The following is a 15,720-nucleotide window of genomic DNA, read 5'->3' as shown; positions in this document are numbered from 1 at the left end:
TAAGTGACAGCGTTGAACAATTTTTAACTCTCAGCAACCAGAGAAAACCAAACGTGCAGTGCTCAGTGCAGAGACACAAGACTGTCAGCACCTCAACATGCTGCTGGTGTTTGTAGTTTTGTTTAAATACGCAGCGTTACCTCTGCAAAGAGTGAGCAAAATAAAGTGGCCTCATGACAAAAAGCTTTTGTTTTTAGTAAGTTGAGATGGAGCTGTCGCAAACTGCATCTCTGGTATCTACGGTACTAAAGAAAAAGATTTCTGTCATGTTTACAGAATTTTTGCAGCAACTTGGTACCCGAGAATCGGTTCTTGTGACAAGTGCATTAGATTTTCTTTTGTCTTATGTACACATGGCTGCCCCCTGGTAGACGACCAAATGTTAGTCGAAAGGTAAGGTCATAAGTCGGCAAGATTTCAATGGTTGCTTAGTCGCTGGAAATAAAACAAAAATGTGAACCTCTATCAGGAGCTGCACCTTGTCAAAATAAATCCAAACCTATATGACTGGAGCATGTGTGACTTTTAAATCCAAACCTATATGACTGGAGCATGTGTGACTTTACTTTGAAAGCAGTCAGACAGGAGTCAGGTTAATCTCCAGGGCTGGTACCTGCGGTTATTCCACAGGCTAGTTAATAACATGTCGGGCAGGAAATCCAAAGTGTGGGATCATTTTGAGAAGGTGAAGGACGAACCCAAGGTGATATGTAAACTCATCTTCATTGGTCGACTACAAACATGACGTATCATCTGAAACATGGAAGTAGCTACATGCCCATTAGCCCACAGCGTCATTAACAGGCGGCTCGCTCAGTGTGTGACGTGCACTTGGATATAAAATATAGGCCTATATTAATGAAGGTTCATTAGTACGGTTTGTATTTCTCTGTAATGTAGCACAGTGTTAGGGGGCAGGCCTATACAGTGTACACCTGTAACCTTTGGCCCCACAGGGGAAAGGTCAGAAGGTCACCAAACATATTATTAATCATCCTGTGGGGACTGTGACATACAAGAGAAACAAATATCTTCCCAGTCGTATTTGTCTGGAGAACGTTGCCTCAGTAATAGACTCTAAAATTAGACTTAAACTCGTTCAGCGTCTTTCTGTCTTTTATCCACTCATAGTGTTTTTACACTACGCGTCACATTCATTAATTCACACACACTTTCATGCACTCTGATAATTCCAATTTGGGGTTCAGTATTTTGCCCAAGGATAGGTCAACATGCACGCTGGAGCCGGGATCGAACCACTGATGTTCTGATTAGTGGACGACCTCCTGAGCTGCAGGCGCCCCACGTGACATAACTTTGGTTTAAATCTGGAGCTGTGTGATCAAAGTAGATGAAAATGAAACATGTCACATGTCCATACTTTCCCACACTCCAACGTTTCCCTCACACTAATGATGTGTGTGTGTGTGTGTGTGTGTGTGTGTGTGTGTGTGTGTTTGAGCAGGTGTGGCTGCTGCCGCTGCTGCAGGCGGTGAAGGTGTCTCCTCTCATAGAGAAGGTCAGCGATCACAAAGACTTCAAGAAGCTGCTCAGGACGAGAACCAATGTTCTGGTGGTCTACACCAAGACAGGTGAGGGAACACATCCCATAATGACGGACTGGTTTTGGATCAGGCTGTAGATTTTACCTGATTATGCACACACACACAGTTTGGGATTAAAATCAGGAAAAACCTTTTGTGTAGTTGTGGGATGAATTTTTCTGTCAGAGATGTTCTGTATGCCTCTACATATGGTCTCACATGTAGCTGCATAAATTCATGGCAGTCATGTCAGACCGTCATAGTGAGGGCTCATGAATAATGCTTGTTATCTCGATGACTCTCAGCGTGTCACTGCAGAGGTCACTGTGGAGAGCTGCAAACCAAATAACATTTGATGTTATAGCTCATATATTTCATAGACATGCAGTGTGTTGGCAAACATGTCAAACACCTAGAAAAATGTCCTCTTGGAGTGTGGCTACATTTTACTGTCCGATCAAACGGTCAGACTTTTGTGTCTTGAAGGTGCTTTCAGCGCTGCTGTCATCATGTGTGTGTACGAGTGCATAATTACAGAAATGTAAATGGTTTTATTTTAACCAGAGAAGGTGAGTCATGTTCAGAGAGGCTCAGTCAGCAGCAGTGAAGCCTGTAGCTGTGTGAGAAAGACGCTGCAGTCTCATCCAAACAGTGAAGCTTTTTAAAAGAATAAATCACTTGTGACAACAGGAGACGGAGCACGAAACACTCAGGACACAACCTTTTAACTTTCCCTCCACACGTTACTCATCATTTAGATTTTACAGGTGTCAGCTGTGGGTGTGTGAGTACAGTATGACAACACCCATCCCAACAGTTCACACTCACACAGCTGGTGTGGAAAAACATAATATCCGTGCATCAGTGCAGGTAATAGGGCTGCACCAGCATACATACATTTTTAAACCGGTTTGTTCAGCTAAACACCAGACTGGACCTGTACACTGAGTTTTACCACCAGGTGTCGCTCTTGCCTCAGCAGCTGCTCCTCAATAGAACGTATCAACACAACTATTGCGTAATATTTCTTTGTTAATTACGTTTTTGCTACATATTTGTCATTTAGTTGTTGTTTAATCCAGTACAAGCTGGATTCAGCACGTGACGCCATTGACACAGGCTGCTGATGAAGGCTACTTTATAATTTGTCAGAACGTGTCTTAAAGGGATAGTGCACCCAGAAATGTAAATTCAGCCATTATCTACTCACCCATATGCCGAGGGAGGCTCAGGTGAAGTTTTAGAGTCCTCACATCACTTGCAGAGATCCAAGGGGAGAGGAGGTAGCAACACGTTTTTCCAAACAACTTTTTATGTCGGGGCTTCAGGACACTTGGATCACTACGGACGAGCAGTATGGAGATATTTTGTGGTTTCAATTATGTGTTTTTGGACGTTTGAATCTGGGGCGCCGTCAGCCTCCATTAGGTGGAGTTGTGTTGCTACCCACCTACCCTGAATTTTCATATTTGGGTGCACTATCCCTTTAATGACAATCGACGGTTCAGCTGGTTTCCATGAAATCAAACTGGTTTGAGATCGTACACAGAACAGAAATGGAAATCTGCTCACCTCTAGTTAATAGTCTTCATCGGTGTGTCTCTATTTTTGCTTTAACACCTGAGCACTGTGTGATAGTGCCGCATTAACACACCAAATTAATTAGAATTCTTTTGGTCGCCCTCTGTATGAGCAAACCTCAGTCAGTGGCACTTTGCCCAAATCTGATAGAGTAAATTAAAAACTATTTCACCCCAGTATCTTCAGATATATTCAGAGGTAGCGTCTGGTGCAGTTTAGCCCGCAGCCTGCTTTAAAGGGATGATCGCAGTGGTCGATCTCAGTAATGAACTGGGAAATACTTATCTTATAGAATTAGAGAGTGGTCGTTAAATAGAAAATAAAACACTTGCTGCAGTCAAACAGAGTTATAAAGCAGCATTTTCTTTCAACCATCAGGGAACCCTTAACGCACCCAGTAGATTTTAATTCCATTTTCATTTGCATATTTCTGAGAAGGAGAGAAATGCACTCAGCAGGCCTGCAGATGGAGCAGCTTGATGTTACTAATTTTCCCATTTGAAAGACCCTCCTATGCTGTAATGAGCAGCAGCGGACACACACAGCACCACAGCCACAGATTTATTTGTTTTATAATTCAAGGCCCACATCCGGCACCGTCGGGTCACTGAGTGAGGCCTCCACGTATGGAGCAGTGAATCTGATTGATCGCTGTTCGCTGCTTCATTCCCTCTTTAAAGACACCAAAGGTTCCTCTCCTGCACGCTGGTTTAATGTCCTCCTCACCAGCCAATTATCTCGGAGCCACGTCACGTTCAGTCCCCCTCCCGAGTAAAGACGGCCTGTTCCTCACCCATCAGCAGCCTCTGACCCTCTGCAGTCAGTCGCATCTCTGGAGACTTGTGCTTTGGTTTGCAGCCATCAAACTTTAACAGCTTGTTATAAAATCCACCAGCGGGTATCTGCTCCATACATGGGGATAAACTGACACTGAATTCCCAGATGTTTTTGTTAGCGACCCGGTGCGAGGCGGGACCCTGGGGAGTCATGTCAGCGTGCCTGAATCTAAATATAGATCTGCCCCGGAGTGCTGAGAGGAACTGCTCTCTGTATGCAGTGAATATAACACATTTGGTTTTTGCTTTTGGGGGGTGAGAGAATAAAAATGATGTATTTTGTTACACGAGGACGAGAATATTACACTTTGTTTACTTTACTCGCAGGAATCTCTGCTGCTTGCCATATCTGATGAAAATCAGTAATATCAGCGTGTGTTGTTGTAGCTGCTTCAGTTTATTACACGCTAGTGTAGAGAGCACACCGCACAGCTCAGTCATATTTTCTCTCTGACACGCTAGATTGTGCAAGTCTCCGGTGGTGGTGAACTCTCCATGTTGTCCATGAGTGAGCGCACACTGGATGCTCCTCACGGCTCAGGATATGGCTGTAAGCAGCATGCGGCAGGTACCGAGTGTAGCTGGCCTCAACACACCTGCTGTGCTTCCTCCGTTTGCTGGGAAGTTGGTCGGCTTCGGCAGAGTCTTTGTGCCGCCATATAATCCTCCCGTCCTCTGCTTAGTCACACTATTGTGAGATGTTGAAAGCTGATGTAACTTAAACCTGGTCCCTGAACCCATCCACTGAAAGGTATTAGAAAAGCCTCCTCCATCGCCTCTCCAACCCAAACTCACTGATCTCTTTCTTGTGCACTCTGAGCTTTAGTAAGACACGGAGCTGCGCTGTAACTCAACTCCACTTGGCTGTGTCTGACAGGACAGTGTCCTCTGTGTCTCCAGGCTCTGGGCTGTCCTGAGCTATTGAGTGGTTTTGGTGACGAGGCTGACTGTGGTTTATTCTCTGTGTGTGCAGCTACATCAGGGGAGTCCCACCTCAAACTGCTATCAGATGTGGCCCAGACAGTGAAGGGCCAGGGGACCATCGCCTGGGTCAACTGTGGGTAAGTAATGGGATGATCTTTTTACGAACACACTGCAGGGCTTCTCCTCCGTCCATCACACCCATCGACTCCCTGTCTTTGTCGACATTATGGCCTCTTTTTTACAAGGAATTTTCTGACAGCAGTTATAAAGGCAGAGCAATTTACTCCTCCAAGAATGTCTGTGCTGCCATCCATCTGCACAATTTATGGCTTCTCCACCAGCGTGTAAAAGGCCTTGTTCCTCTGCTCCTATTGTACAGGAGCCATTTGACAGGAGGCCACGAGTTGTTGGAGCCATTGAAGCTTTAGGCCTAATGTGTAACATCTTTGTATAACATTTAACTTTTTAACGTTTTCACTTCTCTCTCTGTGTGCGTTTCATCCTGAGTGCTCTCTGAGGGCGATCCAAACACATCACGCTTCAGTTTCTGTGTCTCTCAGTCCTTGTATGCCTCCATCAAAGGGTCTTTATGTGATGAGTCACTCATCAGCAGCATCAGTTGAACTGAAGTTATTAGTTAATTCAATTCAATTCAATTCAATTCAAATAACTTTATTTATCCCCGAGGGGCAATTTAAGAGCAGCACACTGAGTAGTTCAGAGAAAAAAACACACAAGACATAAATAACTACAAGTGTAAAAAACACATTCTTAAAGTGCAGTGCATTAGAGTCCAGTCCAGCCCTCCTATACAGTCTCAAGCTTCCCGAGAAAGGAAGGTTTGGAGGTGGGTGGATGGGGGGTTGGGTGTATTGACATCACTAAGGCAGCGGGTCAGTGATGGCTGTGAGTTGAGCGGGAGGACAGCTCTGGGAACAAAAGTTGCCCTCCTCCTCTGAGTCCTACAACCTGGGCAGCGAAGACGACATCCAGAGGGAAGCCACTCAAACACTGTTTGCAGTGTTTGAGTGGCTTCCCTCTGGACGTATCGATAGATTAGGTGATTTTTGAGTATTTCTGTTACTAGTGCCAATACACCAAAACAATCCTTTTTCAATCTCTTGCTTTGATTAAAAAACATACGTTTCTCTGCAAAAATCTTTTTTTCATTTAACAGAAGAAACAAAACTCATCATGTGCAGATGTTTTGTGTTCAGGTACAACAGGAGCCAGAGCTCAGCTTTATTAAAACTACGGCTGTCAAGTGATTAAAAAAATGAATCTAATTAATGCTCTGTGATTAATTAATCTAAATTAATCGCAAACATCAACTTTGGCTGTGAAAGTATTTACAAAAGATTCAAAAATTCAAATACAGTCCATTCTGTAAGGAAGTCAGTGAGTCGGTCACAGGTAGACTGACTCAGTGTGAACGCTTTGTCATGTGTGGCTTAACGAGGCTAGCTGCTAGCGTTAGCATCACAGGCTGTGCTAGCTCAGACCTCTGGTTCGCTGCTAAATGTTTTGTGTTGATATTTCGGACATGAAATTCTCCGCCGGTACAAATTCCGGTGCAGATCGTTCTTGTATGTGCACTGCAGGTGTAGCCAGTAAAAGATGCATTCTGCGGTACATCTGCTCTGCTAACAGTCTGCATCTCTTGTGTCTTCAATGACGCCAGAATACAAGATCAGTCGAGCAGCTGGTTCACAGCGAAGCTCATCGGTTTTGCTGGTCAGACGCAAAGAGGCGTGACAGTGCACCGTGCACGCTTTGTGGATGACGTATTACCTGCACCTTTGACTTCAGTCAAACATCATCTTCCCGTTTTAGCAACAACCTTTCTTTTTCAATTTGAGCTTAAATCAACTTTATATTTATTTATTTTTGTAACATTTTTTGGGGCTTTTATTGCCTTTATGACAGTGCAGCTAGAGAGTGACGGGAGAAGAGAACGGGGATGACGCAGCAAAGCGTCACGGGTTGGAATCAAATCCAGGCCGCTGCAGAGGGCTCAGCCTTCATGAGGCAGACGCTCTACTCGCTGAGCTCGAGGTTGCCTGGAATAAACGCAATCGTCAGATTATATTTAGTTAACAGTGTGGCTAATCAACATTTATACCAAGTGACTCATGAAAATATAAAATCTAATAAAAATGTCAAAATACACAGAAGGAGAGTTTTAAAGTCAGGAAGTGTCTCATCACAGGAAACAAAAACACAGATCAGACGACACGTTTAATGCCAACTTTAAATACCTGACGCAAGAGTGTTTCATTGACAGAAATTAATTGGCAATTAGTTTTATAACCTATAAATAATTTAAACAAAAATGCCAAATACTCTTTGGCTCCATCTTTGATGCTCTTAATTATCTATTTAAATAGCAGAATATTGACAGAACAAACGATCTGAAAATTTCAACTTGAACTTTAAGAAACTGTTAATTGTTTAATCCAAAGTGTTTTCCTGACATTTAATGGACCAAACCTTAAATCAGTTAATCAATTCTGAAAATAATTAGTTGCAGCCTGACCTGACACAGATATCTCCGCCCTGTGCTGCAGGCACCAAAATCTTTGAGTCTTCGCCTTATCGAAAATACTTTTTATTTTTTAAATCATTTTGTTATTTCCAAACTCCACAAACAGGTTCGTGCAGAGCAACCCGTCTGTCATCAGTGTGTGTGGAGCACATCCATCTGCAGCACACTGAGGACGTGTTTACTTTACATTAAAGATGCTAAATATTCCCAGGACAGCGGCAGGAGTTGTTTTCTCAGCGCTCAGCTGGCTTCGCTCCCTGGTGATCTGACTCGGGCTTGTTGTTCTTTCTGCCCCTCCTGGTGTTCACTTCCACTTACTTTATTTTATTTTTTTATACCTGTCAACCCATCAGCTGTGTGAACCGTCCTCCTCGCCACAGAGGAAAGAATGTATTATAAAACAGGAAACAGCGAGGAAGGCAGTAACTCCCCTTTGACACCTCCAGCTTAGTGCAGCGCTCACAGATTCTCTCAGGCTCGTCCGGGATCGAAGACTGGGCGCACCGACAGGAAGAGAAACTAAACTCTAAAGGACTTGTCAGAAGTTTCTGTGTCCACCTTTCTCTTCAAAGACACGCTGTGATACGTGTCCTTTTTTTACTGTTTGCTTTTTGACTCAGTTACTGTTTCTGTCTGAGAGTATGCTATCATCTCTCTCTTCCTCTGCCAACATACTAGAGAGTGCGCTAATGCTAAGCAGAGATTTATACCGAGCCAGATTCCTGCCAGGGGAGCCGGAGCGAGCCGGGTTCATCACTGCAGGACACACGGAGCCGCTGCCAGACTCTGTAGAGAAGCATTGTGCTATTTGGCATATTTCACCACCATCTCAAATGGGCCGGGTCCAAATTGAAGCTCCAGCTGCGAGCTCACGGTGGACAGAGGGAGAGGGAGAGTAGAGCGCACATCACAGCGTGAGAACGGTCAGCCCTGCCAAGGACGAGGGCCACCGAGGCCAGAATGACACACTTTGAACAGATGACAGGCACCTGAGTGTTGGCCAACTGGGATCCACCAGAGGGAAGGATGAGCTCATACAGGAAGTACAGCGCTGTGCCGCCCTGCTCCCATTCTTCTGGGAATTTAGAGCAGCCTTGTAAGAAATGTAGTCTTGTCCAAATCAATGGGAACAGCGGAGCACAAACAAGCACAGCGCGGATTAGGATTTGTGTTTTGGAAGAGTAATAATTAAATGGCAGGCAGGGCTTCATCCTCTTTGCATGATGAATCCATTATTAATCCTTTACTAAAGGGACTCTGTTGACTTTGGCCTGATGCGACGGTTTGGCTCCGACCTTTTTATTTGATTTGAAGGATTCTCCAATCGTAAAGGTGCACTTTGCACAATCACCTCGTCACATCAGGTATTTTAGTTTGTACGTCTAAACATGTCACAGAAGAAGAATAAAGGTTTTATTGGTGAAGAGATCACGAAGAGAGCATGCATGTTTTTCCTTCAGACTAACTAGTTCTTGGTTGCACTGGCGCCTCACTTTTTCATTTCGCTGCACCTGAACATATTTCAGGTGCAGTCCTGTTGTTGGACTTTGGTTGAAAACCAGAGGGTCACCGGCTCAAGTCCCCATCCAGACCAAATATGGAGTGTGGACTGGTAGCTGGAGAGGTGCCAGCTCACCTCCTGGACACTGCTGAGGTGCCCCTGAGCAAGGCACTGAACCCCTACTGCTCGTTGCACCTGTCCATGGGCAGCCCCCTCACTCTGACATCTCTACATTCAATGCATGCACAGGTCCTGTTTGTGCATCTGTGTGTATTTCAGGCCTGTGTGTGTGTCGGTGTGACAACAGAGTGATAACTACTTAATTTCCCCTCAGGGATTAATAAAGTATATCATCATCATCATCATCATCATCATCTTCATCTTCTTCTTCTTCTTGACGCCAAAGATCTTTGGTCTGGTCTGCAGACAGTGTCAGGGCCGGGCCAGACTAACAATCAATATTTCACTTCATTTTGAATTAGCGGTGTGTTTTAATGCTGTGATGTTGCAGCAGAGTAAAGACAGAAAATATTATGCTACAAACACACACGCACGCACACACGCACACACACACACACACACACACACACACACACACACACACACACACACACAGACGGACCAGTTAAGTGTCCAGCGCACTGATGTGACTAATAAAAATATTTAGTTGCAGTTGAAAGAGTTTTGGTCACATGTGCAACCAACACGGTCGCACTCTGAACCCTGTACAGTGCGCTATAGTTGTGGTGTATCAGAACTTATATCACATGTCATCATTTCGACGAGTTGTAAATATTCACCTGTGTTTTCTTATTTGGGATTTGTTCTTAAGTCAGAACAGAATAATAAGAAAAACATGAAAATCTCTTGTTTCCCTAAAAATAAATCTCTTGTTTCCACTATCTGCACATGTTTATTTTCTCCAAGTATATTTGTTGACTTCGACCATCAGGAGTAAAGATGACCAAACATTCAGATATGAATATAAACCAACAGCTGCAGCGTCTGCAGTTAGTCAGACACAATGCTGCAGGTGTTGGAGCCACAGAGTAGTTTGAGAAACAGAGGTATGGAGTCCATATTTTCATGACACGTCCCAAACAGGTCAGGTATGTCAGAGGGAAACACACTATGATTATCTCGTCCATGACAGAAAGATATTCCTCCTCTCAGCATCTGTAAGAATATCGTACAGTCTGCCAAAGGAACAACAGCAGCATCTTGACGCGGTGGCCCACGAGTACAGAGACAGGAATCATTCACAAAGAAACATCAGGACTTTTTCCATCTCCTGCAGAGTGTCGACCCAGTATGTTTGAGTTTCAGGACAGAGACAGACAGAGTGTCTAAGTTCCTGCAGAGATTTTATAGTTTAGACACTGAGGTGAAGTTTGGGGTTCATTTTGTCTTTTACTGGGAGAGATCTGTGAGCGGTGCAGGATTGTATATCGTAACAGTTCAGTACGATTACACACCGATCTCTTCTGCTGCCATGTTTCTGCAGCAGCTGGATGTTTGACACATCTGTCACGTTTTATCTGCCTGTCTTTAACATTTTTATTGACATAGAGAGAAATGGATTTGAAATGGATTTAATGTGCTGTGAGGGAGCGTGGACCTGTTACCAGAGTCATTAACTATCCTACTGACTCGTCTGTGTGTCGCCTGTTTGTAAAAAGACTGCAGGGACGAATCATCAAGAAACAGTTTGTTGAGTGAGTCAAACATTGTGTGAACCTGACTGCTGATGAACACGATGCTGTATAAAGACAGAGTGTACGAGGCTGGAGAGGTTCGACCTCTGTGAGCTGCAGGGTTAATGTTAGACAACTGAGAGGTGTTTGTATTTAAACAGACGTGCTTCATATGGCTCGGTTCAGTGAGTGCAGACTTCTCCTCTCTGTGATGGTGATGATGATGATGATGATGATGATGGAGCTCACTGTAATCACTTCACCGTCCTCTCTGAACACTGTGTCTTCATCCTAACAGCACATGATTATACAGCAGGTATTCTTGGCGTCTGATGTGTTGTTACAGAGTATTTCCTCAGACTATCTGTTTGTCAGCACCTTATAACTCCTCATCAGCCCCCCCCCCCTCGCCCAGCCTCCGCTCATACCCCCCCGTACAGTCACTGACCTCCTGCTCACCGAGAGTCGGAGCGTCGGCGCTGACGCAGCGGCTGACGTTGCCCCAGAGACGAATGCTCAACAGTTGTGCTCATCATCCGGTGGACGGGCCTCTGATGAACCGCCGTTCACGGCCTTTGTTCTGTCTGTTCTGAACATTAGGTAGTGACTCATTCAAACTTCTCTGGGCCTCCGTTTGTTCTGCGATGGGAAAACGCTGCTGTTTCATTGGTTGATTCACAGAAGCTGCAGCTCAGTAACGTAATGCCATGCAGCTCTTTATAATGAGTCAGTCTTACTTTGTGTTCACTGTATGACCTAATGAGAGGCTGAAATTCCATTTGCATTGTTGTGCTGGTTCATGTGCAGGTGTGTGTCCCTTTCACCGTCTGCCAACAGAGTCCCATTCAACTCAACCTGATGGTTTAACGCCAGCGCCGCACAGCTCAGCTCAGATTACAATAGAAGATGTTTATCTAACAAGAATATGTGTTAAAGATTTTACTGCGTTTTCACATCTGATATGAAGAGTTAGTGTCTGAGACATTAAAGAGAGGAGGGTGAACCTTTCTTTGTTGTTTCTGCGCAGCACAATGTGCAGCTGAGTCTGCAGCGAGTCCATTCAGATAAAAGTAAAATCGAAACTCACGTTTATAAAGCAGCAAATAAAATGTTTAGAGGTTTGCAACAACGATCTGTTTATATCTACTTTTGCATCCCCGCTCCCAATCCAGAAGTTTTTTGGGGTCGTAAATGCAGCGCAGGCCGAATTCTTTGAGGTTTATTTTATTTATTTTTTCCTCAGCGACATCATTTCATGTCACCGGGGTATTCAGTACATGATGCCCCCCCAACTGGCAAGTTCAATGTGATCCACAAACTTTCCTTTGCACTTGAATAAATAAACATAGAAACTCAAAAATGACAAAGAAGCCAATATTCTTCCACCAGTTCTCTCCACTGAACACAGAAATAAAACCATGCACCTTCTAAATTCAAGTTCCTCTTTCACTGAAACTGAACAATGTTGTTGCCTCATCATAAAACACGCGTCGTAGTTAGTCTAAACTCTTAGTTCAACGAGTCAGATATAAAAATAAGCTGTTTTTCTCTCTGACGTTGCTGCCTTGTTGCTAACAGTCCTCTAACGTTATCCCCATCACTCAGAGTTGCTCAGCTCAGCTGCAGACAGACACGGTGATGTGCACAACACACAGTACATCCTCAGTACAGCATCTCTGTGTGAGTACAGAGGTGTTGAAATTGAACTGTTTGCGTGTTTAAACACCCTGGTGATACCATGATACCACCCAGGCCTAACAGATAGTAAAAGTAGCCGGCAGTTTTCAGATGGATAAAATGAGATAAGTTAAGAGCTGCCTTATAAATAATGACATGCCAGTGATACATAAGAATATAAGGATCAGAGTTCTCCATTTGGGAGCGTCTGTTTGTTCCCCTGCATGTTCTAAATGTCCAAATCGTCCCATCGTGCACCTTTTAAAATCACTAAAATCAAAACCACAGCTGTTCAGTCAGTGTCAGACTTCGTCTCATACAGTTTAAAACTTTACACAGACTCTGTTATTTTGGGGAAAAGCTACATAGCTTGTCTTTACTGATGTGTCACCCGCATGTCACTGCTATAAATCTACAATTAGCAGTTTAGCACACACTGTCAGATCATGCAGTAAATTGTTTACATATTAGAAGAACATTTTTCTCTGAGGCCTTTGGGAAACTTTGGGAACCTGATCCACTCACAGCTCAGACCCTCAGAGCATCTAACTCCTCTGCTAGGAAAATACCAAAATGGGTTATTTGATGATCTCAGAGAAGTTAATGTTTGGAGTGTGGGAGGTGGACTCTGTTCCTACATGTGATTTCTGCTGAAATGAAAGTCTGGAGAGACTCAGACTCAGTAATGAGGACAGAGGTGTTGTGTTTGATACGATCTGAGACTCTGTACTGAAACTCTTTCAGGGCAAAGATTAATGTGATGATATTTTTAGATGAAGCACATTGCTGTGTATTTTTCTCCTTTTCTGTAGACGTCATTTTTTATATCCTCCTTTAACAACACATCGTACTGATCACTGACTGTGGCCTCTGATACACATGATGAGCTGTGCCTGTTGGCTTTGTGTTTCACATGTTCTTTCAGTGCTCTAAATGAACATTAAACATATATGTTACAAAAGATCAGCAGATTTAAATAATGGCATGACCGTATACATGTGAGTGTGCGACACAAGATGCATCGTTGCCCTCATGTTGTGTGTTTAGTTGTGAATGTAAAAGGTTGACCGTCTTCAGGACTTTGTCAAATAACTAAACACAATCATGCAACAAAAAACCTTTTGACTCGAGTTTCCTGAAATAAAGTCTGACTGAATTTCAGGTCCCTCGTGTGCCTTCAGTGTTTTATAGTTTCCTTGACGTGACAGACTTTAGGATCCCTGTTCTCGGCTCGTCGAGGACATTGTTGCCTTCACAGCTTTTGTCACTTGTGGCAGCGTTTCAAGAAGTAGCAGACTGGTTTTGACTCGGATGACTGAGCGCCATCTCCAGATCCACGTCGAGGTCACATCTGCTCCTGGTGTGCCCCGACCAGTGCCATCTGCCTTCGTGAGTCAGCAGAATCTGGCGTTAAGCACAAAGTCATTACCTGAAAACCCCGTCTGTCAACACATGCACGCTCCTTCTCACGTAACTCAAAACTAAGCTGAAGGTATATTTGGCTGGCTGTGGGTCTGGGAGCCGTAATTGAATTCCACCTCTTTGAATTTATTAGCATCAGGCGTTTCTGCAGCCTCTAAATGAATGCATATATTCCTGCTCTTTATTACAGGAGAGGCGGAGCACTTCATGCTGCTGATGATGCATCACTGTAGCAAGTATGAAGTATGTGTAGGTGGCTGGATGCATATTTCCTCTCCAACTATGGCCTTGTTTCAATTACAGAAATAACCTCTATATAGCAGAGCGTGTGTGTGTGTGTGTGTGTGTGTGTGTGTGTGTGTGTGTGTGTGTGTGTGTGTGTGTGTGTGTGTGCTGACAGGCTGTGAAGTGCCTGTTGTAATCAGTATTGTATTCCCACTGCAGACGTATGTGTTGGTATAGACGCTGGAGCAGCTCATAAACGGAGCGGTGAGCCTTGTTTATTCAGCGCTGTACATGGGATTAGATTGAGCTCATGAAATGTTAATGCACTCACATGCAGCATCTTCTCTGCTCCGCTCTTAAATCAATTCAGTGGAGCTTTATTAGAGAGACATGTGAACGTGTCGGCAAAGCAGATTCTTAAAGGGACAGTGCACCCAAAAATGTAAATTCAGCCATTATCTACTCACCNTAGCCTCATTGTAGCCTGTAGCTCTGACTGCCTCTCTGGGCACTGCGCTCACGTGTGTGCGCTTGCACGAGACGTGATGTTTTCTAGATAATGGCTTAATTTTCATTTTTGGGTGCACCATCCCTTTAAACAGAATGAAGTACAAAATACAAACAGTGAATATTTAAAGGTTCAGTGTGTGCGTCACTCAGAGTGTTGATACAGCACAGACCTCTGTGTGTAAAGACACAGTGGAGTCACGTCCTGAGCACAGAGTGATGTGATGCTACTGCTGTGTGTTGTAATCTGAGCTTCTCTGTGGTTTGTTGTGGTGAGCCGGTCCAGCCTCACGTGCATTTTATTGCTTGTGTCAGAGTCCTGCATTCATTAAATGAACTCGGAGGAGACAAGGAGGCTTTCAGAGGAGAGGGAAGCGATGATACACGAGTGCAGCATTTGCAGAAGTCTTTTACCGACCGACACACCCTCTGATTGGATATCAGTTATTGATTGGACAGCTGATCGGACTGATCTCATTGTGAAAGCAGAGACAGATTTATATAGATACAGTTAAAGTCAGAGTCTGTCTGTCAGCAGGAAACACTTTTATATCACTGATCGTTATTTCCATTCAGTCACACCTGAGGCTGATCGTTCCTGAGCGTCGCAATGAATTTCCCTGAAACATTTGGCCTAATAAATTATTTCCAGTGTTAAAAAAACATCATAATCATATTCTGGATTATTAGATAATGAACTCATAATCAGAATATCAATAAATACAGATGCAAATACTGAATACAGAATTTATGTGCAGGTGTTTGTTAGACAAAGAGGAAACACTGCTGCTCTGCTACTGAGAACTGGATCTGCATCTTTATCATTATTTAAACACATACGTCTCATTTCATTAAAGCATATTCCCTGCCCCTTCTCTGCTTGCATCTCGTCCTCACATCTCTCCCCCGTGTCCTACGAGGCTGGAGCCAAGTGCGAGGACGAGATGCAAGTGAGGGAAGAACCCTAGCCCAGCCCCCACGAGTGAAGAGATGAGAAAATTACGACGACTCAGCAAAGTTAACACACACTGCAAAAACAAGCACATGAAGCCGATTAATGAAACTGAAATATCTTTCTATGTAATGAGGAAAACTCTGTGTCTGTGTGTGTGTGTGTGTGTGTGTGTGTGTGTGTGTGTGTGTTCCATGTTTTTCTCCTCACTGACTTGGTCAATCCATGTGAAATTTGGCACAGTGGTAGAGGGTCATGGGAGGATGCCAATGAAGCAATATTACATCAATTGGCCAAAGGGGGGCGCTATAG

General features: G+C 44.0%; 1 protein-coding gene across 1 annotated transcript in view; it reads left to right on the top strand.

Annotated features, from left to right (window-relative positions):
- Positions 1-15,720, top strand: part of pdia5 (protein disulfide isomerase family A, member 5) — a 93,834-nt gene that overhangs the window by 20,672 nt on the left and 57,442 nt on the right. The window contains exons 2-3 of the mRNA XM_050049452.1: positions 1,466-1,592; positions 4,935-5,022. Of these exons, the coding sequence (XP_049905409.1) occupies positions 1,466-1,592; positions 4,935-5,022 (215 nt within the window). The remainder of the gene's footprint in view (positions 1-1,465; positions 1,593-4,934; positions 5,023-15,720) is intronic.

This window comes from Epinephelus moara, chromosome 7 (assembly GCF_006386435.1).
Source record: "Epinephelus moara isolate mb chromosome 7, YSFRI_EMoa_1.0, whole genome shotgun sequence".
Classification (NCBI taxonomy): Eukaryota; Metazoa; Chordata; class Actinopteri; order Perciformes; family Serranidae; genus Epinephelus; species Epinephelus moara.
Note: the sequence above shows the minus strand (reverse complement) of the source record. Positions and strands in the feature narration are given on the sequence as shown.